The 25162-nt window shown below is 42.0% G+C and overlaps 2 protein-coding genes across 3 annotated transcripts in view; one reads left to right on the forward strand and one right to left on the reverse strand.

Annotated features, from left to right (window-relative positions):
- Positions 1–25162, forward strand: part of LOC131048794 (probable fructokinase-7) — a 139625-nt gene that overhangs the window by 15401 nt on the left and 99062 nt on the right. For both annotated transcript variants that reach the window (XM_057982863.2, XM_057982862.2), the window contains exons 3-5: positions 1809–2021; positions 2190–2387; positions 2557–2694. In XM_057982863.2, coding sequence (XP_057838846.1) covers positions 1809–2021; positions 2190–2387; positions 2557–2694 — 549 coding nt within the window. The remainder of the gene's footprint in view (positions 1–1808; positions 2022–2189; positions 2388–2556; positions 2695–25162) is intronic.
- Positions 13577–13956, reverse strand: LOC131048795 (probable UDP-N-acetylglucosamine--peptide N-acetylglucosaminyltransferase SEC). The gene has a single exon (XM_057982864.1). It carries the CDS (start codon positions 13937–13939, stop codon positions 13592–13594), a length of 348 nt encoding a protein of 115 aa, XP_057838847.1. The 5' UTR covers positions 13940–13956; the 3' UTR covers positions 13577–13591.

Consider the following 25162-nt stretch of genomic DNA (forward strand, 5'->3'; position numbering starts at 1 on the left):
TAACTAGTACTTAAATGAAAATGAAAGATTAATTCTGACAACTGCGAACAATCATATTTGGAGGAAAGATAAATGATAAATAAGCTAGAATTCTTGTAGATCTAGGTTGCAAACAGCTGTGGTTAACATTCTGAGAGACTAAGATTGCACCTATGGGCAGAATTGGCATTTGTACACTTGGAATGCCTGCACACTGCAGATTGTTTGTCTTCATGTTTTTTGGTATTTTGAATTAATTTTTGGCTCATTGTTACCGTTTTTTGAATTTTTCATTATAGTATTTTCAAGAATTTATTCTTGGTTGAGTCTTCTAGGGAGTTGTAGATGTGAGTGTAGGAAGAGAGTGTGCCGTTGGAAGCAATTTGTAGAATAATTGCAAGTTTTATGATGCTGTTGATATGCTGTTATTGTCATTGAAGGCCCTAAGAAGATAAAAAGCTTGTAAAGTTGTAAGGAGATAGCAACAAGTGGAGGAAAGGCCTTGCTCTTATGGAGTTTTTCAACATTAGGTTTCTCTAGGGCAGACATCCCTTGTTGAGATCTTTTTTCTGAATGTTTTGTAGTCCTTACTAGTTTTCTTTCACACATGCAACATTCTCATTGGTTACAAGTTACAACACTGAAGCAACTCCTTTCTAAGCATAAATTGAGTGTTTTTGTGAGCAAAGCCTAAAGGAATTGTAATCCAATCAATTAAGTTGATTTTTTAAGTGAAAAAGTTTGTGTTTGTGAAGCAGCTATAGAATATCTATGCTATTTATGGACTAGATAAGGCTTGACGGGACAATCCTTGCAAGAAATTAGAAGCTCCTTCTAGAAACTCTCCTAGCATTAGTGGCTAATGAAATTTTTATGTTATTGAACATCCACTTCTGGTAAAGTTGCAAAAATCTATTAGGATATTTCCACAAGAATTTGTTTATCGTGCAAACACAGGCTAGCAATGTATTCTAAGTGCATTGACATAAACAAAATTTTGTTGCTTTTTTTCATGAATAACGATAACTAGGTGTAGTTTATCATTTTATGACAATATCTTTGATTCAATCAAACAATATTGTACCCTTCGAACTCCATGAGCTATATGTTTTGCTATAAATGTCACGCGTGGTATCATCCTCATCTGTCACAGGATACAGACCAAAAAATACTTAAAATTACTGTGTAGTTGAAGAAACTGATTCTGGAGGAAATTAATTTAGAAACTCTACTGTCACATTTTAAATTTAGTCAGTATTTTCAAGCAAATGTTCACTTTTACCATAAATGTTGGCCCACACTAGCATTGATATCTAAAAAGCTATAATTAGTTTGAAAATCTGCTGCAGATTGCCTGGTCTTTTTGAAACAACTGGTTAGTGGATTGCTACCATAATCATTTAGGGAATTTTTATGAACAAATTATCTTAAAAATTGACCAAAATGATTTAGCAGTACTCGAACTCTCATTAAAGCTGATAGCCATGTCATTGGTTATCATATATCCTAATTTTTTCATGATACTGTTATCGTATTTCTCTTTTGTCCATTATTAACTTATTGCAAGGCAATCCTTAACAAGGGATGAAAAATGATGTTGCAACTATGGTGTGCTTCTTTTGCCTGTTGCCAAACTACTGTGAAGAACCTCTTTTCACTTTTTGTGGTACTGCTGTACTATTTAAGTGTCATTTTCCTAACATTTCAGTCTCGACATGCCTGAGGGATTGTCTGTCTATACAATTATTGCATTGTATTAGAAAGGTGGCAACAATTTTTTTTCTTTTTAGGTTTAATCTTCACCTAATGAAAATTTATTAGTTTTCCAGGTTGGAGAAGATGAGTTTGGATATATGCTTGCTGATATCTTGGAGAAAAACAATGTCAATAACAAGGGCATGCGCTTTGATGCCGGAGCTCGGACAGCTTTGGCATTTGTCACTTTAAGGGCTGATGGTGAACGCGAGTTCATGTTTTATAGAAATCCTAGTGCAGATATGCTACTTCTTGAATCAGAACTTGAAGTGGATCTCATCAAACAGGTACACGCTAGATCCCAAGCTTATCCGTGATCTGGTTTCTTACACAGTAGTAATGATAAAGTACATCTTGAATATCTTCTATTCTGTTTAGATACTTCAGAGAATCTTTTTGCTATCTATAAATCCCACCTAATCTGTATTCCTTCTCTGGAGCCTTAATCCATACAGGCAAAAATTCTCCACTATGGATCTATAAGTCTGATTGCAGAGCCATGTAGGTCAGCACATCTGGCTGCAATGAAAATAGCAAAGGATGCAGGTGTTGTTCTTTCATATGATCCTAATTTGAGACTTCCATTATGGCCATCAGCACAAGCAGCTCGAGAGGGCATTTTGAGTATATGGGATAGTGCAGATATTATAAAAGTAATAACTGCAAGTACTTTGATACTTTGCATAGAAATTGAATAAACTGATTTCTTTTGTGGCTTTTCATTGATAAACTCTCTGTTTGGATTATATCTACTGAAATATTATCAAGAAATTATATAATTTTTAATGTATTTGGAATTGATTTTGATGATGATGCACGCAGGTAAGTGAAGATGAGATTATATTTTTAACTGAAGGTGAAGATCCTTATGATGATGCTGTTGTACGTAAACTTTTCCACCCAAATCTCAAGCTGCTGCTTGTAACAGAAGGTCAAGAGGGTTCCCGATATTACACAAAGGTAATAATTGAAGCTTGAATAATTGAGTTGGATGGTCTTAAATTTGTGAATTTGAAATGAAGTATTATTGCTTTTTGTTCTTCCTTAACACCTATTCTCAGCTTAGGAAGAGTTCTTAGATTAGGTAAAATATTTGGGACAGAAACTGCTATTATCACAATTGTTGGAATCCAGTTTGTTTTAAAAAATGACAATTTTTTGGATATGTTTAGACTTGAAGTAAACAATTTACATGCTAGAGAAGTGTGGGAGTTTTCTTTTCTAAGGCATGTATTTATCTACACTGTACAGAACATGTTCTATAGTTATACAAATCCATACATTCAAGAGAATAGCATGGCTTAACAGATTTTATATTCTAACACACACAATAATTAGTGTATTGTCATAATAAAATCAATATTGAGTATATTAGCATTGCCATCCCTTATGTGACTATTGCTCCAAACATCTAACAATAAATTTAAGAATTTTAAACTTCCACTCTCTGTAATGATCAAGGAAAGAGCATCTGGAGACAAATGTCTATGTTTCATACACATTTGTCTTCATAGAAGCTATACCAAATAAACAATAGGATTTTCAATTTCAACTTTAAAATTACATTTAGTTCCACGTTGAACAAAAAATATCCAGTAATAGAAAATCGAAGAGGTGAACAAAAAATATTTAGTAATAGAAAATGAAAGAGGTAAACATACCTTAAATAGTCAACTTGAATGAGTCAAAGTACTTCTGGTTGAAATTAAAAACAGAGTCTGTCCTGTGAAATGTCTGTTGCCAAAAATCAACATGGCTGCAATAAAATAATGTAGACACGGATATTTACTTGCTCCCAGTCAACAAAGCAAAAGGATGGCAATTATGGTGGTCAAATGTTTAAAAGACTTTGTCACAAAAGCCAATGTTGGCGGTTTTGGTCAATGCTTCTGTTGACTCCAGAGAGGACATATCTCTGTGATGTACAGTTCAGACTTCATGTCATCAAGACACAACTAACAAAATTATTTACCATTTATTTGAAAAACTTGGTCTTTCTATTATCTTGTTCAGAATTTGTGAGTATCTACCATCTAGATGTTTACTTCAATTAGTTAGGTTTCTTTTTAAATTTGCAAGATTCACATAACCAAATTAATTTATATATGTATTTGGACCGTGGTGTTATTATGTAGCCAAAATGGGTTGGCTATAATGGAGGACCTCCCAAATAGCTATTTGAATGCTGCACGGTGCACCAATCCTTTGTGGGTTCAAGATTTGAAATTTAACCTTCTATAACGTTAAGATTTGAAATTTATGGGTTCAAGATTTGAAATTTAACCTCTTATAACTTTAAGATTTTAAATTTATAAGGTGGAAACAATCAAACTTAATCTATAAATATCCAAATTGTGGTGTTCATTAGAGATTGAACCTAGGAACTCTCAATTACTGGTTTGGGTACTCTACCAAGTTACCAACTAAGCTATAGTTGGTAGAGCAATTAAACTAATATTTAGGAGGTCATTAGGTTCAAGTCTTAGCCAGTCCATTATAGCTAGGTAATATATAATATCAAAGTCGAGTATTTGAATTGAGGGCATTTTGAGCATACAAGTGTTGCACCTTTGGAGGGGTAGTCAAAGTTTTACTCCTACCTTCTCACTTCCTCATCCTTATCTTTATATGCAAGGCTCTCATTGCACATTTACACACTCTCATTTTGTATATGATAGATATCCTATAGTGCTCATTTTGTTTCGCTAGTAGCAGGTGCTTTCAGATCTTGGCTTCTTAATTATTCTATTAGAGTTTGCAACTACTTGACATTTGTGAATCAATTGGCATCGGCATTCCATGAGATAGATTTTGGCAAATCCAACATAGCATCAGAATAGGCGTGAGATTGCTCATCCTTCTTGGCCTATTGAATACCAATGTTTTGTCTAAGAGATCCTTATCTCCAACATGGTATTAGAGCGCATGACCGCCTGACATTCATGGCTCAACTAATTCTAGCATTTTGTGGAGAGATTCTAGTGAATCTAACACTTTGCATGCGGGACCTATTCACTTGATGAATTTTTGATAGATTATACATATCTATTTGCTCGACCACAATTGGTAGGATCCCCAAGCTTGGCAGTACTCCTTATCTTCATTTATTTTCATCCCATATTCTCATGATGCTCTTTTCAAAATTTTATGGGCAGATTATTAACAAGTGATCAGCACAATGGCAAATACATTTGGTTTGTATATAGGAGTTAAAGGACTTAACATGTGTAGATTGACATCAAGTATATTCTGTCAAGTGAGCACATGAATGACCAATTAGAAGAAAGGATGTTTTTCAGCTTGGGAGACTAGAGAAGTATATGAAAAAATGAAATCTTGTCACAAAAGTTGAAGGTCTATTCATGAGTTAGATGCTATAGCCTAGTCCAAATGTTGATGTTGAAATATATCAAGCCACAATAAAGAACTGATATGAAAGGATGGGTTGAGCCAGAAGACTGAGTATAGAGTGGAGACAAAGATGTAGATACCGTATTCTGAATAAGGACAAAGAGAAAGATCAAGTTGTTTTGTTGGTGGAGTAGAATAGAAAGGAGCAAGTGCATAACATGTTGAACTACTAGAAAACCAACTTATCTTTGTGAATAGGCCAGAGATTGACTATATTTAAGTTGTTGAGTAGCATGAAGTCCAAATTGATTCCAAACATGAGATGAAACAGCTCACTGAGTAATAAGATTTGAAACTATATATTTGCAAGTTAGGAAAGTTGAGTTTTTTGTGAATGAGAAACTTGATGCCTACATAGACTTTGGTAGTTTAAAAGAAGTCACGAGCGTACAAAGGTGAAAACAAGAAGAATGGCTGCAACATTGTGAGGTAAAATACTAAAATCCAGTCAATATCATCAAACGGTGTAAACTTGTCTAATGTTGTAGATATGAAAATTGAAGGAATAAATTACAAGGAAAAGTTAGATGAAAATGGCACAAGGAATGAGGAAGTAAAAGAAATTATAAGCGGTATACAACACACTTTTAAAGGCAAAATCCAAAGAAAATGTTGTATAGACATATGGAAGAGTTTTGTATGTTGCCAGATGTATGAACTATGATAGCCACTAGACCCTTGCAATTGCATAGTATGACTTAGTCATATGCTATGTAGGGTGTACATGGAAGTACTCTTTTTTGTGGTCAATAAGCCATACAAGTCATAGAGATAGCCATATATACTTGCCGTAAAGACATGCAGTAGACTTACAAGTTTGTTTGAGTTTGCATGAAGGACAAGAGCCTAAATTTGGTAGTTGACCTTGCCAATTTCTCTCTCTCTCTCTCTCTCTCTCTCTCTCTCTCTATATCATAGAATTAATAAATATAACTAAAATACTATAGAATTTTTTGATGGTATATCTAAAGTATTTCCTTCCATGTGATATAGTATTTTTAGAATTATAATTGTATTTAGTATTAAAATGCTTAAATATGGCCATCACATTTAGGCCATTGTAGGAGGATGAGGTCAGAATTAAATCCATCTGGTTAGGATGAAGAAATGAAATATTAGGAATTTTGAAGTAGCTACACCATAATGTGCATAATTTTGAATTTCTAACAACTGCCATCTATATATATATATATATATATACACACGCACGCACATTTACTTTGACTTTGTTTTGATGTTTATATTGGTTTGTTGTGGTTGTATTCCCAAAGAGTTCATTTTTGTGGCTATAAGACTCTTTGCATTATTTGATTTGAATTTTTGCTGCAACTCTGCAAAGTGAGTGATTCACAAATCAATAGTCAAACCTTGTGCTAAATTTATTTTCTATCATCAATTGTGCCTGCAAATTTTCAGTAAGGTATTGTCTCTAGATTATTGCCTAACAAATTTTATAAGCATTGAATGGAGGTTTTCTAAGTTGTTTAAATCACACACTTAATGAGGTTTATATTAGCTTGTATTCGTTGTCAAGTTCCTTCCTATGTATCTAATTCAGTAGGCTAAAATCTATAGCTGAAACTTGAAAGTATTCATCTTGTAGTTTGAAGCCTTGAACAACTTTCACCTATTTTTCGCTCTTACTTATGACCATGTCACATAAATTAGACACATTATGATTTAGAGTTTGTTATCGGGAAAAAGTGTATAGTTAGTAATGTTAATTATCAATAGTTAGTTAGCCGACGGGTAGGTAGTTGGAGTCGCGACGGTTGTGTCGCACCCCTTCGGCTGTCATATATTGTATCACCTCCGGGTGTTGGAGGGCATGTAATATTGACGACAGATTATAATATGAACATCCTTTGACATTAATGGCAAGCTTATTCTGGTACTTCTTTTGTATTTGCATTGTGCATTGCTGTTCGATTTCTGTATTCTTCCTGTTTACCCAGTGAGGTAAACATTTGGCGCCGTTGCCTAGACGAACTCGGAACGGAAGACACGGATGGCGCACAGACCCAATGGGCCTACCCGTTGGTGAAATAAACCCAGAAGTCGACGATGCCCAAACAGAACTCTACGTAGGAGAAGACACCGCGACGAGAGAATTTTCAATTCTACTCCAAGTAGCCATTCAGACCTACGTTCGACGAGAGGCGGCGGGGGCGGAAGTCCCACCAAGTGCCGTGTGGACAGCATTGGAAGTGAGTCCGGAGGTAAATCGGTTGATGAACCATCTCCCCCGATTGCTAGCACAAGCATCGTTGGCACAACAAGCTCGCCTGGAGGAGATTGCCTGGGAAGAGCGACGCCAACAAATTTTGCAACAGTACGAGGAACGGGAAGCAGAACGAGATGGCGCCAGGTCAGGGGCATTTGAACCGTGAGCCATACGGGGCGGAATAAAGAACACTTATTGTAATAATTATGTCATATTGTTGGCATAAACTTGTCTTCCACATTATGAATGAATAAAAGTGTTCTACTTTTTATGTCATTAAGTATATAGAAAGCTGTGGGAATTAATGCCCAATACACTGAATAAAGACAAAAATAAGCAACAATATATAGATGAACGTGCAGTAGCCCAACGTGCCTTGATCCTTGAACAGCAAGCGGAAAGGCGACAGAGGTATAAGCGAAGAGAGGAGGAACGCTCCGAAGGGGACGGTGAGGCCAGCGGCCACCCACGGAGTCGGGAGGAGTTACTTGCGGAAACCCGCCGTAGGATAGAGTGTACCAAAACTCAGTTGAGGGATTTGAGGGACTTGCCACACACACCAGAGGCTAGGAAAACTCCAAGGAGTGGGGAGGAGGCAGGAGAGGGAGAAGACACCGGGGCTGCCAGGAGTGTCGGAGGGACACCGGGGCACGGCGGTCAAGCACCCCTTATAGGATCTGACCCATCCGGAGTAGGACAACAGCCACCAGTAGTAAAAAGACAAGGCATGGCACAAAAACAAAAACTTCCAAAGTTCCATGGGGATGGGAAAGAAGACCCTGTCCGCCACTGTCGCACTTGTGAAACAATTTGGGGAGCGAATGGTGTTACCGATGAGGACGAGTGGGTAACACAGTTTCCCGCAACCCTGAGGGGCGTAGCCATCGACTGGTTTTCGGATACGGATAAGGCTAAAATTAGCACATGGCTAGACTTGAAAAAGGAATTTCAAGCAGAGTTTCGTCTCCTAAGAGACGATAATGAGATCGTAGCCGAAATCTACGGCACGAAACAGAGAAAGGACGAGACTGTTTGAACCTACAGCCGGCGGCTCAAAGAGCTGCTAGGAAAGATGGAGAACCAGCCGGCAGACGGACTGAAAAAACGGTGGTTCGTGGAAGGTCTAAAGAAATCCCTTAGACGAAAAATGAAGATAGTACCTCCCTCTTCATACTCCGACGCCTATAACAGGGCAATGGATTTATAAAGTGAACAGAAGACGTCCAAGAAGAAGAAAAATAAATCCTCGTCGGAGGATGATTCCTCTTCGGATAAAAGTGATAGCAGTGATGACGACTCTAATCGGAAGGTACGGGCTCTCCAGAAAGATATGGAGCGAATGATGAGAGAGATAAAGTCAACCAAAGGAAGCACAAGCAAAGGCGACGAAGGGGATTTATGGTGCACGGATTGCCGTACCGACGGACACACCAAGGGGTCTTGTCCGAAAAAAGCATTTTGCGATATTTGCCAGATTGCCGGACACCTTACCAAGGAGTGTCCGTACAATATGAGGACCCGTAACCAACAGGTTCTCTTTACAGAACCATCTGCGTCAGCCGGCACGTCCCAGCCTGCGAGCAACAACGCCTCGTCTGGCGGCTATCGAAACAACAGGCGAGGAAGAGGTAATAATAACAATACGAATAATAGAAGCCGAATCCAATACGACGCTAAAGGGCGGCCGATGATACAATGCCGAGCTTGCAATCAATGGGGGCATTTCGCCAGAGACTGTACAGTGGAGGAAGCACCACAAAAACTTTGCAAGTGGTGCGGTCCGGGGGACCATGATGATGGCAATTGTCCCAAATCTGGCGTGAACCTGTTGAATGTAGAAACGGAAGATGTACTCGCCATAACAAGGTCCAAGACGAAAGTAGCCACTTATCCAGATCCCCGCACGGAAAAACGAAAGGCATTGGAGGCACGAGCGGAATTGGAGAAGGAGATGTCAACGAGCAAGGATGCACAGGGGCTTGCGGGTACTTCTCGCTCTGAAGGAGAAACAAACATTATAAACCAACTGTTACAGGTCGAGATACCCGTCAAAATGAAGGACCTCCTGGAAAGTATGCCGCACTTGCGAGCGACATTGTTGCAATCCGCAATGATAACCCCAGTAGGCCGACCAATACATGGCAAGGACAACCTTGGCGAGACAGCGGCAAACCCATTAGCCCTGACGATCAGCAATGGTAGACACCCAGCAGTGGTGGAAATGGGTATATTGGGTACCATCCTAACCGACACAATTGTCGACGGCGGGTCGGGAGTAAATGTCTTGCCAGAGGAAACATGGAAAAAATTGGGTAAACCTACTCTCTGGCCGTCCACCTTTAATTTATTGGGAGCAGACCAACACGGCATCAAGCCGCTTGGCACACTCATGGCGCAACCAGTGACGATCGGAACACAGCCGTTCGTCTTGAATTTTGTGGTCATCCCATTGAAGAAGAAGGGGTATGATGCCATCCTCGGTAGAGGCTGGTTGGTGGCGGCCAAAGCAAACCACAATTGGAAGAAGAACACCTTGTCCATGGAAAAGGCTGGCAGAAAGTATACCATTGACCTCAAAACTCAATTGGTCAGTGAAGAGTTGGCGTCAGAGTCAGAGTCCGACGAAGACAACGATATCGACGAAGGAAAAGATGGCAGGGAACCAGATGACGAAGGCATCTTAGGAATTCAAGCCTGTTCTGAGGATGAGACGGATTCTTTGAAAGGGCTCTTCCATTGGCAAATGGAAGACTATGAATTATTGTACGGGTGCAATATGTTGGGGATTGAAGGACCTGACATGAACGAGTTTCCGCCAGAATACGGACAATACAAGGAAGGGGATGTCCCTATGGATGACGCACCAGCGCACCAGTTTGACAAAAGTAAGCCCATAAGGTACGAAGAATCCGCACTTCAAGTTACAAACCTTGGAGAAACTTCAGAACAGAAAAACATTCTAGTCGGCGACGACTGGAATCCGGTCTTAAAGACGGCGGCGTTCAAAATCTTCACAGAATACAAAGATGTGTTCGCTTGGACGTATAAGGACCTCAAGGGGGTACCACAAGAACTTTGTGTACATCGGATCCCTCTAGTTCCTGGAGCCGTGCCCGTACAGAAGAGGCCATACAGGATGAACAAAAATTATGCGGCCAGGGTAAATAACGAAATTGACCGCATGCTTGAATCAGGGATTATCTTCAAGGTCCAGACGAGTGAATGGGTATCACCCATTGTGATATCCTTGAAAAAGGAGGCCGATCAGATAAGAATCTGTGTAGACTTCAGGTGTTTGAATGCTGTCACAATTAAAGATCCATTTCCCATACCATTCACAGACACCATCCTCGAGGAAGTAGCGGGTCATGAAATTTATTCATTTATGGATGGATTCTCCGGATATAATCAAATTTCCATTGCAGAGGAGGACAAATTGAAGACCACCTTTGTCGTAGAAGATGGCGTCTATGCATACAACCGGATGCCATTCGGGTTGTGCAACGCGCCAGCTACCTTTCAACGGATAATCCTCCATATTTTCGATAAAATGTCCGTAGGAAACTTCAAAGCATTCTTGGATGATTGGTCCATTTACAGCACGGAGGAGGCACATCTGGCCGCACTTGGCGAATGCATGGAGAGATGCCGACGAGCCCGCCTCGCCCTAAATCCCAAGAAATGCAGATTCATGGTGCCTCAGGGCAAGTTACTAGGGCACATCGTCTGCAAGGCTGGACTGAAGACGGACCCTGACAAAGTACGGGTCATTGTGGAGATGGAGGCGCCCGACGATGTCACTGGCGTCAAGTCATTTCTTGGACACATCGGGTATTATAGGCGGTTTATTAAGAACTTTGCCCAAGTATCATACCCACTTGATAGGCTGACACGAAGGGGGGAGCCGTACGTCTGGGGGACGGCCCAAGAAGAGGCTTTTCAAGAGTTAAAGTCACGGTTGGTGGGTGCGCCAATCTTGACATACCCAGACTGGGACAAAGAGTTCCATGTACATGTCGACGCATCCAACTTCGCCATAGGGGCCACCCTGGCACAGGTTGGCAGCCATGGGCTGGACCACCTAGTGTATTTTGCAAGTCGACTCTTGTCAAACGCAGAGAGGAACTACAGCACGACGGAGAGAGAAGCCCTCGGCATGGTATACTCCGTTCAGAAATTCCGACATTACCTATTAGCGACACCATTCACATTTTATGTGGATAACCAGGCGTTGATGTACTTGGTGAACAAGCCAATCATCCAGGGGCGGATTAGTCGATGGCTGTTGCTATTACAAGAATTTACGTTCAACATCATTGTCAGACCTGGCAGGAGCCATGTCATAGCCGACCAGCTATCACGGATCAAGTCTGGAGAGCCGGCCGAAGGCGTTAGCGAGGATTTTCCCGACGCCCATCTTTTCCGCATTGCCATCCTTCCTCCCTGGTACACGAGTGTGGGTGAATACCTGTCAACGTCAAAATTTCCTAAGGAAATGTCAGCAGGCGAAAGACGGAAACTTGTACTAAGAAGCCGAACATTCCAACTTATAAATGGCCTTCTCTACAAAATGGGACCTGACCAGATCCTACGACGATGCGTCTTGGAAGAGGAAATCCCAGGAGTATTGAGAGAAGCCCATGAAGGGGCCGCTGGAGGACACATGGGACCGGATACGACAGCAAGGAAGGTCCTACTAGCGGGCTTATGGTGGCCGACACTGCATAATGACGCCAGAGAATGGGTGACAAGTTGTGATACATGTCAGCATGTTGGGCGACCGTTAAAGAGAGATTTCATGCCACTTAACCCGTCGCATGCCCAAGAGTTGTTCGAAAGATGGGGGTTAGACTTCGTTGGTCCATTGAAACCGAGTCGTGCCCGAAGATGTAGATACATTGTCGTGGCGACAGAATATTTGACCAAATGGGTCGAAGTGAGGGCTTTGGCAGACAACTTTGCCGTCAGTACGGCGAAATTTATTAATGAACAGATTATCACCCGGTATGGAATACCTATTCAATTGACAAGTGATAGAGGAGGGCACTTTGTAAATCATATTATTCGACTACTAACAACCGAGTTCAAAATTTTTCATTCCCTATCAAGTCCGTACTATCCTAGGGTAAACGGTCAGGCTGAGGCGACCAACAAAATCATGGTGTCAGTAATTTATAAGTCCTGTGGGGTTGAAAAAGAAGACTGGGAGGAGCGTCTGCCGTCGGTACTTTGGGCGTACCGAACAACTTACAAAGTAACCACCGGGCAGACACCTTTCCAATTGATGTACGGCCAGGAGGCTGTGGTACCGGTGGAATTCATGGTGCCAAGTCTTAGAATCGCTATTGACAATAGGCTAGGCGACATGGAAAGCCTTCGAGAGAGACTATACGCCCTAAATAAGTTGGATGAAAGACGGACGATGGCACAGTGGGTGACAGACGTGGCTCAGCAACGAAGGAAACATTGGCACGACCAACACATTCGGAGGCGAGGTTCACTCCGGGGCAGTTAGTTTTGAAATATAATGGACGAAACGAAATTAAACCGGGGAAATTCAAAGTTCGATGGTTAGGGCCCTTCCGGATACGTGAGGTCAACATGAACGGGGCGATAAAGTTATGGACGTTGGACGGAAAAGAGATACCAGAGGCAGTCAACGGGTCCAAACTGAAGGTCTATCACGAACGAAGGTAACCGGGAAGCTAAAAATTAGAAAATTTGAAAAAAAAAATATATATAGAAAATGGAAAAAAATATATATATACGAAAATTTGGAAAAAAAAAAGAAGTATAAAAGAAAAATTCGGAAAAAAAAAAAGAAAAAAAAAGATGACCACCGAACGGTGGACACGTGGTGGCACCACCGACGGTGGAAGCCACCTTGCGGTGGAACCCACCGAAGGCCGTGGGAAATAAAGGCTGCCAAACGAAAGGGCTCTATTACAACGTCGCACAAGAAGAAACAAGGACGCGGCACATGCCGAAGGGAAAAGAAAGGTAGCCGCTGAACCCGCACCACCACGCCACCATGCAACGCCGCACACCGCCGAGGAGAGGTAGAAGCTACCACGGTGAGGAAGGAAAAGAAAAAGACACCGCACGCTAAGGAAAAAGACACCGCACATTGAAAAAAATAAAAACAAACCGCACTCTCATTTTTGGTTCATTAGTTTCTTCTGCACCGCACTCCGCACCACACTCCGCACCCTCCTTCGCAGGTTAAAAGATCCAGCCTGTGGCATGACACAAAGATCCAGCCACCCGTGTAGCCATCTTTTCAAGAGGCAAAGTTATCATAGGCAGACCAGCCCAAAGAATATCTGTGCCAGTAGTGTGTGCGTTGCATAATGGCGTGTCAAGGAGAAGGTCAGCCAATGCATTGCGACGTATATGTTCACTCTTAGCAGCTACATCAGTGAAAATAATCTGTTCAGGTCGAACACCCTGTGCAGCAGCAAAGGCTCGCACATTACTCTCGCCAGCAGCAGGAAATCTCAGAAGCCATAAGGCACTATTTGGTACACGCTTAAGAATATTGCACCATGTTGTGAAGATCTCTGGATCCATTTTGTAAAGCTGATTAAAGCATCTGTGTTATGACGAGTTTGGCAATAAGTGAAACCAACGGATAATCAATGCACACGATGAATTGGTCGATTGTCAACTTCGGGAGTGTCGAGCAAGTGAAGCAGCGGGGGCCTCTTCTTCGAACGACTTGTTTTAGGGCTTCTTCTGGATAGGAGGCAATTGCGTCACTTAATTTTTTTACAAAAGGGCTGTTAGGGTCGAATGCAGGCTTCCTCGTTCTGGGAACCCGTAACCTTGTGTGGGAGATGAAGGATGAGCTTGCTGTGGCAGGGCCGTGCAGCATGTCATCGTGTCCTGTGTGAAACAAGCTATATTTTCCCTTGTGATCTGTTTGTGCCGAAGCTGCTAATATTGTCTTGATGTTGAAATTTACCTCTGACTGTACACAGAAGATAGAGCAAGAGGCTACCGTGCGGTGTTCACTAATATAGGCGGAGATATATATAGTGCGGGAGGTGGACAAGAGGACTTTTGCTCAGCTTTTTACTAGCCGGAGGTAGTTGGGGATTACCGCCATACGGCCTACCTGCCAGGAGGTAGTTAGGTGCTTTTCGTTCGAAAAGGCAAAATCAAGAAGTGGTTACCAGGTAGTAGTAATGGAGTCTGCGGGAAAAAGGAATTGGAAAAAACAGTTGCAGGATAGCAGCCATAGGAGGCCGGATACACGTATTCTTCCTTCGGGTGTTCGAACAGCAGGTGGCACAATGGATGCCAGGCAGAAGAAAAAGACACCACAGCAGCATGCTGCACGAGGGAAGAACACCTTGACTTCACAGAGTATCACCTTTGAAGGATTGAATGGGGTGGAATGTCGGAAATGGTGGCAGGAGACGCCGGATGATGATTTGGTGAAGACGAGTCTCCGCAAAGCAGGGGTAGAATGGGCTATCCGGATGCCTGTGTTCGCTATCCGCGAGTACGTGGGAGCATTACGATACATGGTTGATACCTTTGATAGCCACTCACGGACGAGTACGTTCGAGTACCTTGGGAAGGATATCACCATATCCTTCAAACCTGCAGATTTCACTAGAGTGTTTGGCATCCCGGGCATACATGGCAAGAAAGTGGAATTGAAGGCTAAAAAGATGACACGGGAGGAAAAGGAACATTGGATTACACGAGTGTCCCGAGACTTGACCCCAGCAGAGTTGGAGAGCATTGTTGATGCCACGAAGGGTCGGGGGATGCGTAGGTCCTTTGTCGCAGAGGGTCATTGGCGGTGCATAATGGACGTCATCAAAAGCAGGTTGACAGGGTCGGGTAGGGCATCAGACATCGCTCTGCCACAGATCGTATTGATGAACGGGTTACTGAACAGTGTCGTGTATGATTGGGCTACCTTGTTATCCAAGCGGATGTGCGCATTCTTGATGATGGAGCATCGCACGTTTTCCCTGCCCCACTATGCCATTGGACTGTTTTTAGAGGCCACGCGGGAGGTTGTGCCAGAGGCCGAGTTGGAGGTACGGCCGCAGGGACCTTTGGCAGACGGTGAGCCTCCTATCATGCACTGGAGACACCTGGACATTGGACACTCTTCCGTGAAGCGGAAAAGGATATTAGAGACCACCTCAGCAGCAGAACCTGATAGTGGGCGAGAAACTTCTAGCAGTGCAGAGGATGAGGAGGATGAGGAGGATAGTAGCAGTCGGGCCACAGACGAGGGGAGGATGGAGCCCGCTGGAGAGCGAGTGTTGTTTGCACCACCCACACTCCCACTTGGCACACTTGTGGGGTTGTGGGCGGGTAGTACTTCGATTCCGGCATTTGGGCAGAGCCGCACGCCCGTTACACTCGGTCCCATGCAGCCGGCCGCATCACCTTTCGCCATACCACCGCAGCAGGCTTGTGCACCAGCCGCAGGACCGACTCCCGCAGAGGCATGTACTGACAGCAGGGCGGAGTTGTGTGGTCCACCGCAGGGAGGCGTGGCAGGGGAGATGGTTGAGACGGAGCCTCAGGTGCGACTGGACGTTGTGGGATCCGACGCAGTGGTGACGGTTGCTGCCTCCTTGTTGGAGGAGCCCATCGCAGGACATGTTTCCGAGGGGGAGAGAGGGTCGGAGGTGTTGAGTGCAGCTCCATCGGTGGCGGCTATGGGGAGTTGGCTGACCCGGAGATTCCAGATGACAGTGATGCCACCCGTAGGAGTAGCTGTATTCTCACCTCGGCGAGAGCCTCCCACTAAGGTGGTCGATCTGGAGGATTCCTCGGCGGAGACGCAGGCACCAGCAGAGGGACAGGTGACTGGAGAGGGTGTTCCTACCGGCCCAGAGCAGGCGACTGCTACACTTGAGGGGGCGGGGGAGACACCATTGTGCCAGCAGGATGCAGCAGGTGTGGTCCCTGAGGAGACTTTTGAGTTACCACGTGGGCTTTCTGTACCTACATCGGGGCTGGGCTTTCTGTACCTACATCAGGGCTGGATGGGGAGGATATTGAGGTTTACTTGGCAGATATGGTGACGAGGGGTCGGCGAGTGGTGGCCGCGGCTCAGACATGAGCTCTGGAGCAGGTTGTGGAGGAATTAGAGCAGGTCCTCCAGTTTATGCGAGACGGCTGTCCCGCAACTTTCACTTCATGTTTTGAGGCACGAGGGTGGCTAGTTATCCAGACGGATGCGATGTTGGAGGCTTGGAGTGTGCCTCAGCCCGTCGTGGAGAGTAGGGTGACAACTCTCGTCCGAGATATTGAGCAGGTTTATCGGGAGGCCTACTATGCCTTACGCCAGACGCAGCATGAGTCTGCGGTTCGCGAGGCTGCTCGAGTTGAGTTAGAGCAGGTCATGGCCAGACAACAAGCCTCGTGGGCAGCTGAGAGATCAGAGTTGGTAGCACAACTTGAGACAGCCCGCGTAGAGAAGGTTGCGGTGGACACGCGTCTTTCGGAGGAGCAGAGTGCGCGGAGTCTCGTCCAGCAGGAGTTAGATGTTGCTCAGGCTCAGTTGGTTCGCATGACAGAGTCCGCCGATACCAAGGAGAAGGAGCTACTGGAGGCTGCGCTTATGGTGAAGACGGCCTTAGAGAAGGTGTTGGTGGCAGAGCGGGATGTGGCAGCACGCACCTAGCAGGTCTATGAGCTCCGCGCCCGCCTGGCGGCCCAGACACCTGCATCTCACCCTTCGACTTCAGGGACGCTTCCTCAGCCCCCTCCTTGACTTTATCTTGGTTGTATATTTATATTACATTGTCTCCATTTTGTTGTTCGTCGTCGGAGACGACTTCTTTTTTGGGGGGGATGATGTTATTGGGAAAAAGTGTATAGTTAGTAATGTTAATTATCAATAGTTAGTTAGCCGACGGGTAGGTAGTTGGAGTCGCAACGGTTGTGTCGCACCCCTTCGGCTGTCATATATTGTATCACCTCCGGGTGTTGGAGGGCATGTAATATTGACGACAGATTATAATATGAACATCCTTTGACATTAATGGCAAGCTTATTCTGGTACTTCTTTTGTATTTGCATTGTGCATTGCTGTTCGATTTCTGTATTCTTCCTGTTTACCCAGTGAGGTAAATAGAGTTAGGTTCAAAGTAAAATGTATTTAATATTTATCAAAAAGCTTCTGTAAAGGCTTGCGAACCAAATTTAATAACGTCAACATTTTAAATCATGCTAAGTGGTGCATTTGATATATATTTGAAGTGGTTCTTATTTCAACTAGGTGAAAAGAGCAAAATCTACCAACAAACTAAAGAATAACAAAGTTACATATTTCCATTTTCTGTAGCTTTATAAATTCCTAAAGCAAAAACTTTGAATAACATGCAAATTTTAGATAGCCCAAAAGGCAGACCTATCTGCCCTCATGATAACCACATAACCCAAATAAATACAAGTATTATACAAGATTAACCACATAACCCAAATTAATACAAGTATTATATAGGATTAAAGTATTAACTTTTAACATGCCTGTAGCAACCAGCAAAGAGTTCCTAGATATTATTAATAATTAAAATAGTGTAATACAAGTATTATATAGGATTAAAGTATTAACTTTTAACATGCCTGTAGCAACCAGCAAAGAGTTCCTAGATATTATTAAAACAATGTAATGTTTTATTATGGTCATCTTGTTTAGTTTAGTTAGTTTCTATTTTTCGTCTTCAGTTCACGATTGTTTCATTTAGAAACATAGTCTTTGTAAATCTATATAAGGAGTCCTCATCACCTCTGTTTAACACATCAATTTATCATAACATGGTATCAGAGTGGGTTGATGGGGTTTTTCAAAATTTGGTTAATTTTTTTAATAAAAAATTTGTAGCCTCTTCTTATCTAGATTTTTTCCAAAAATTAGTTTTTCAATTTTTTATGAAAAAAATATTGTTCAAGGTTTTTTGAAATCGTTGGAGGTTTTTTGTTTTCGTGGGTTGCTGAGCACAAGAAAATTTGAGTTTTTTTTTGTCGTAGATTTTGTTTGAAGCTGGAAATTTCGAGGGTTTTTGCTTTTTGTTTTCTACACTCCGCACCTGGACTAAGAATCAAGGGTTTTCCTTGTTCTTGTCCGTCGTTTTTGCATATTGAGTTTGTCGGTTTTTCCGTTGAAATTTTTAGGCGTGTTTTCTTCTGTTTGGCAGTTTTTTTTGTGGGGGCCACACAAAGGTTTCGTGGTTGTTTTTTTGCAGTTCTGGAAATCATGATTTTATTTGTTGGCAATTTTCTTGCTTCCAACACCACATCATTATTAGCGACGGGGTTTTCTTTCCATGGCAACGCTTTTTTTTGGTGTGATTTTTTTCTAGGTGGCTTGGAACATGGGTTTCCTCTGCGTGAAGTGGAGTTTTTCGCATTTTTCTTGCAAGTAGTGTTTTTGATAGGATATGGCGGAGGCGGATTCTGTTTTTGAAGGGACTAGTGAATATTTTCCCGCTCGAAGACTTTTTTTTTGCTGTGTGGGAGGGTTTAGGCTGTTTCTTTTACATGATTTTAGTAGAAAATCGTGGGCTTTTATTGTTTTGTGCCTAGTTGATCTGGAGTTTTTCTAATTTTTGTCCGTTAAAAAAACTTAGTGATAGTTTTTATTATTTTTTGTCCACAAAACAAATTATTTCAGGTTTTATATTTTTCACCTCAAAAAATTATTTCTAGGTTTTGCTTGATTTTGTACTGAAACATCATCTATAATTCGCGAAGTTCACGTGGGAATTAGGGTATTTTGGTTCATAATTTTTTCCAAAAAAAATTATTTTTGGGTTTTGTACAATTTTTTTTCACAAAAATCGTTTTGTACAAGGGTTTTACCATTTTTCCTCAAAAACGAAGTTTGTATGCTGATCCATGTCTTGGATTTTGTGCTAGCTAGTCGTTGATGTTTTAGTGTATGGGTTTTGTACGATTGTCTCCTTATAAATCAGTTATGGGTTTTTGATTGATTTTTTCCTCAAAAATCGTGTTTGGTTTTGATCGATTTTTCTCCTAAAAAACTATGTTTGGTTTTTTGCAGCTGTTCTGGATTGCACGTAAAGTTGCTAGGGCAATAATCTACATAAGGGTTTGCTGATTTTATCCACAAAATCATGGCTATTTTTCTGAAGCAGTTCGGGTTTGGCGATTTTCTCCTCAAAATCGCTGTTTTAGTTTGAGAAGCTATTCTTGGTGTCCTGGCTACAAGGAGGGACAGTTTTTGTTTTCTCAACATTAGGTTGGATGGCTTCTGGTACTCTTGATCTAAGTCATCGCGTTCGAATTGGAATTCAAATTCGGCAACCATAAAATTCGGATCAAGGGCAAAAAATTCGAAAAAAACAATCGGCATTAAATTCGCCTTATATAAATTTTTTTTTAAAAATATAAGTATATTTCCAATAAATTATCAAATAGTTTAAGATTGCAAAATAGATTTGAAATCATTATAAAAAGATGTCACATTTATAAAATATAAACCATAAGAAACATGTGAAATCACGATTGCTGAGATGTTTTTTGGTCAAAAAGATACAATCAAAAGTTGAGACTTGAAAAATTCAAAAAGGCTACAAGTCATCAAGAGTTGGAAGTTGTCTTTTAGTCAAAAAGGTACAATCAAAACACAAGATTATAGAACTTCAAAAATGTTCCAAGTCATCAAGAGCACATGGTTGAGCTGTTGGAGCATCATCATTAGTAGCACTGCCCAATTCATCATCCAAAAAGTTAGGCTCATCTTCAACTCTAGCTGCTATGTCTTTTGAAATTTGTTGTTGTGAAGAAGATGTGGAATCATTTGCTGATCTGTTCATGAACAGTTTTAGATTACTGCGAATGTAGACAAGATCTCCCAACTTCCTGGACAACAACTTATTCCTCTTTTTGGAATGGATGTGGTCAAAGCAACTCCAATTCCTCTCACGAGCTAATGAACTTGCTTCTTGACTCAAAATTCGAATGACAAAGTGTTGTAGTTTAGGAGTTTGTGCTCAATAGCTCATCTTTAATATTCCCACAATTTTTTTTGACTAATTTCCAGTTACAACACAACAAGAACCCGTTAAGGTTAGGAAATCGAAAATACAATAATTATGAAATTGTAACCCTTCCATTTTCTGATCACCAAGTGCCCAATATGGGAAAGTGAGAGCATATGGTGTTGAGGGGATCGTTAACTTCAAATAACTGGAAATATTACAATGCTTGGGTTGCAAGCCAACCCCTTCCGCTTATACAACGGGTGACAAAAATACTGAAGAAATCACCTGGCGGAGCCAAGGACAAGCCAAGTAAATGAAATAACAATCACTCAACCGCTTATCCAATGGGAGGATTGGGAATGAAATTAACAATCAACTCTACCACTAATGTAGCAAGAGGACGGAGATAGAAGTGCTGGAAATCACCAAACTAAACTGAGTTGGAGCTCAGAACTGCACGACTAAAAATGGTACTGCCAAATATGGTACTTACTAAAAATAGTAAGTCTTGAAAACATCACCAAAAGGATTGCTCTTCGAACCTCGTGGGTGAACTCAGAAAACCTAGGAAAACCCTGAAATCTTGACAATTGCCTCCAACTTACTAAAAATAGTAAGTTCCGAAAACTTCTCTGAACTGAATGCATGTCACACCCTACGTAGCTATCGGAAAACCCAGAAGGAATCCGCAATCTAAATTGTAGAATTCCAACTCGTCAATCACCAAACAACCCCTACAAACCTCCACAAAAGTTGGAAACCCTAATTTCTGCTTCCAGTTAACCTATGAGTCTCCGTAATAGGCTAATGGCCAACAAAACTTCTCACCATTGAGAAGGGGACATTGTAGTCCGCCCTCTCCAAGATTGCTTTCCCACAAGCAATCGCAAGCCTGGATGCCGCAGAATCTCGTCATTCTCCCAAGTCGCATCCTCCAAAGGCAGGTTCTTCCACTTTACTAAATATTCCTTGACTGACCTCCTCAAGGATCATTCTCTGGAATCAGTAATCTCCTCCGAAATCAATACCAACTGCCCTTCCTCATCTAATGGAGGCAAAACGGAAGAGATCACATCACGGTGCCCAAGGGGCTTCTTGAGGCAAGATACGTGGAATACATTGTGCACCTTGCTACTTGTTGGTAGCTTTAACTCATAAGCCACTGCTCCAACTCTCCAGATGACCTTGAATGGTCCGTAGAAATGTGGCTTAAGTTTATCTGCACTTGTCTTCTTAAGAGAAGACTGGTTGAAGGGTTGGAGTCTGAGGTAGACCATGCCCCCAACTTGAAAAGTCCGCTCAACAAGCTGCTGATCAACGTACAACTTTTACTAATTCTGAGCGATTTGGAGATTATCCTTCAATGCTTTCAACACATCCTGGCATTGCCGCACCATATCTTGTGCTTGAGGGGCTCTGCTATTCCCAAACACCAAATCAACAAAGTTGGGAGCCTCATAATCATACAGTGCCATGAAAGGAGACATTCTAATAGACATGTGGTATGACGAGTTGTAGCAGTACTCTCCTAAATGGAGCCATCTCACCCACACCTTCTGCTGCTCAGAAACATAATTATGGAGATAACCTTCCAACCAATTGTTAACAATCTCTGTTTGTCCATTTGTCTGCGGGTGATAACTAGTGCTTGGAGTGAGCACAGTACCACACATTCTAAAAACTTCTTGCCAAAAAGTGGTCAAGAACTTACTGTCCCTGTCACTTACAATGTTTTTGGGCACCCCATGCAGTCTAAACACTTCTCGGAAGAATACCTCATCAACTTGAGCTGCTGTAATGAGCTAGTGATGGCAAAAAAGTGAGCAAACTTAGTTAATCTATCCACCACAACATATATGCAATCTTTGCCTTGAGCTCATGGCAGCTCCGTGATGAAATCCATTGATATACTTTCCCATTTTTGACTAGGAATTGGCAAAGGTTGCAACAAACCAATTGGTGCAGTGTGCTCATCCTTGTTCATTTGGCAGGTATGACACTCCCTAATATAACTCAAGACATCATTCTTAACCCCTTCCAAGAAAATCTTTCTCGAATCTACCTATTTGTCTTGAAATAGCCTTGGTGACCAGCAAGGGGAATGTCATGGAAACTCTGTAAAATCTTCTCCTTCATCTTGGATTTGGGCACTAGAAAGATCCTTCCCTTGTACACAATCAGCCCATCCACCAATTTGTACTTTTCATCATGAAAAGTACCTTTAATGATGCTGGTTGCAAACTGATTTTTAGCATAATCAGCAAGCAACAAGTTCCTACAATCAGTAGTAAGCTCACATGAAGAGCTAAAGTGAGGTCTTCTGGAGAGAGCGTCGACCACAATGTTATTTTTGCCTTTGACATACTCAATGTCAAAGTCGTAAGCCTGTAGCTTACTCACCCACTTCTGCTGCCTCTCATTCAAATCCTTTTGATGCGTGAACTGCTTGAGACTATTATGATTTGTTTTAACAACAAATTTTCTCCCCACCAAGTATTGTCTAAACTTGGCTAATGCATGCATGATTGCAAGCATTTCCTTGTCATAAATAGAATAAGTCTTCTTAGCTCCATGCAACTTCCTGCTCTCAAACACTATAGGTTGCATCGAGACAACACCAACACCCTCTCCGGATGCATCACCCTGCAACTCAAAGGGCTTGGAAAAGTCAGGAATAGCCAACACAGGGCATGAGCTCATAATCTCCTTAAACTTATCAAACACTCCCTGTGCCTTTTTTGACCAACTAAAGGCTCCCTTCTTAGTGAGATCAGTAAGGGGGGCAGCAAGCTGTGAGTATCCCTTCACAAATCTCCTGTAGAAACCACATAGGCCCAAGAACCCCTTCAGATGTGTCAAATTCTCAGGCGGAGGCCAATCAACAATTGCCTTGATCTTCTCAAGATCCACCTTAACTCCCTCTGCACTGATGATGTGACCAAGGTAAAGCAACTCTCTCATTCCAAATTCACATTTGGACTCCTTAGCAAACAAAGATTTTAACTCCAGTATATTGAGCACTTCATCCAAGTGCTGCAAGTGCTCTTCCCATGACTTGTTGAAGATGAGAATGTCATCAAAAAAGATAAATACGAACTTTCTCAACTGCTTCTGGAAGATCTTGTTCATGCATGATTGGAATGTCGCAGGGGCATGTAATGGACACCCCGGAATGCCCAAAAACCATACCAACTGCTGCTAGGAATTTTATCAAACAGTTTGCATCCAACTCCTTATTTCTCCGTTTAATGTTTTAAATTCCCTTATGGCTCTAGAAATGAAATGTTGGTTTGTTTTACATGGAATTGAAATCACAGAATATGAACAAGAATGAAACTACAATAATATGCAACTGGAAATTGAACTACTGCTGATATGATATTATTTTCAGAATTAATCAAATACATAGCAGATTTTTTCAACTTACTAAATACTCCAGCAATAATGCTCCATCAAATGTTTTCCAATCTTGTTGCTACAATGACATGAATAGTGTCATGTGAATAGTGCCACGTGAATAGTGCCACGTGAATAGTGTCACGTGAATAGTGCCGCATGAATAGTGCCTGCATGAATAGTGCCCGCATGAATAGTGTTGCGGCTCGTAGCTGGAAATACACCCAAATAGTGTTGCTGCCTGTAGCTGGAAATGCACCCAGAATGCACCCAATCTGCCTGTTAATGAAGTTGAAAGCAATGGATTCCAAAGGCCAAACCCCAAGGGAATGACGTCTAGAATATCACACGAGAGGATAGACGTCCTCTAATGCCAAGAAAGGATCTGCAACTCACACATCAATTTTTTCTCAAATTCAACATGCTGAATGAAGCCACAAAAGCTTCCTTTTATTCTTTCTCCAAGGGTCGACCCAACTCACTTAAGCAATGTGGGATAAAACATGTGCAATATAAAACATATTAAAATATTCACTTATGTCTCCCTTGGATGCCCCTTTGATTTGCACACATCTCCATAAAATAAATATTAAAGTAACACTTTAATATTTTACAATTAAATTAAATGTTACTTTAATAACACTTCAGGCATTAAAATATACTAGCAATCAGACTCCGAATAGCACGACTGATAACTCGTCGGAAAGCTCTCGCCAAGGAGTATCGAATCCAATCACCAAAACTAGCCTCCGTTGTGTCCTGTTGACTTACTAAAAATAGTAAGTATGCCTGAAACTAAATAAATCAACTCCGTTTTGGCCTAAATTGGAAATGACTAGGCCAAAACACTCCAGGATCCCTTTAAACCCTTCGTTAGCCCTCAGGACCATGTAGAGCTAGGCTAACGCATATATGCTTGGTCAACTGCTAAAGTGGGGACATTACAGTCCCCCCCCCCTTGAAATTGCTTGTCCTCAAGCAATCTCAGTCTAGCTTGCTGTATCACCTGTTCATTCTCTCATGTAGCATCTTCCTCCGGCAGGTCTCTCCATCTGACCAAATACTCCTTCACTATCCTGTTTCTGAGTTTCCTCTCTCTAGTGTCCAGAATAGCCTCAGGTACTAACACGAGCTTCCCCTCCTCATCCAAAGGGGGTAAATCTGCAGAAGGTACTGCACTCTGACCAATAGCTTTCTTAAGCCTAGACACATGAATACATTGTGTACCCGACTGCCCTCTGGAAGCTCAAGCTCATAGGCGACTTCGCCCACTCTGCGAATCACCCTGTAGGGACCATAAAATCTAGGCTTCAGCTTCTCTGCTCTGCTCCTCTTGAGCGATGACTACCTATATGGCTGTAGCCTCAAGTACACCATATCCCCTACCTCAAAACTGTGTTCTACCCTGTGC

This window comes from Cryptomeria japonica, chromosome 8 (genome assembly GCF_030272615.1).
Source record: "Cryptomeria japonica chromosome 8, Sugi_1.0, whole genome shotgun sequence".
In the NCBI taxonomy this organism is placed as follows: domain Eukaryota; kingdom Viridiplantae; phylum Streptophyta; class Pinopsida; order Cupressales; family Cupressaceae; genus Cryptomeria; species Cryptomeria japonica.

Coding starts and splice junctions, on each gene's coding strand:
- LOC131048795 (XM_057982864.1), bottom strand. CDS start 13,939: ATGGATCCAGAGATCTTCACAACATGGTGCAATATTCTTAAGCGTGTA.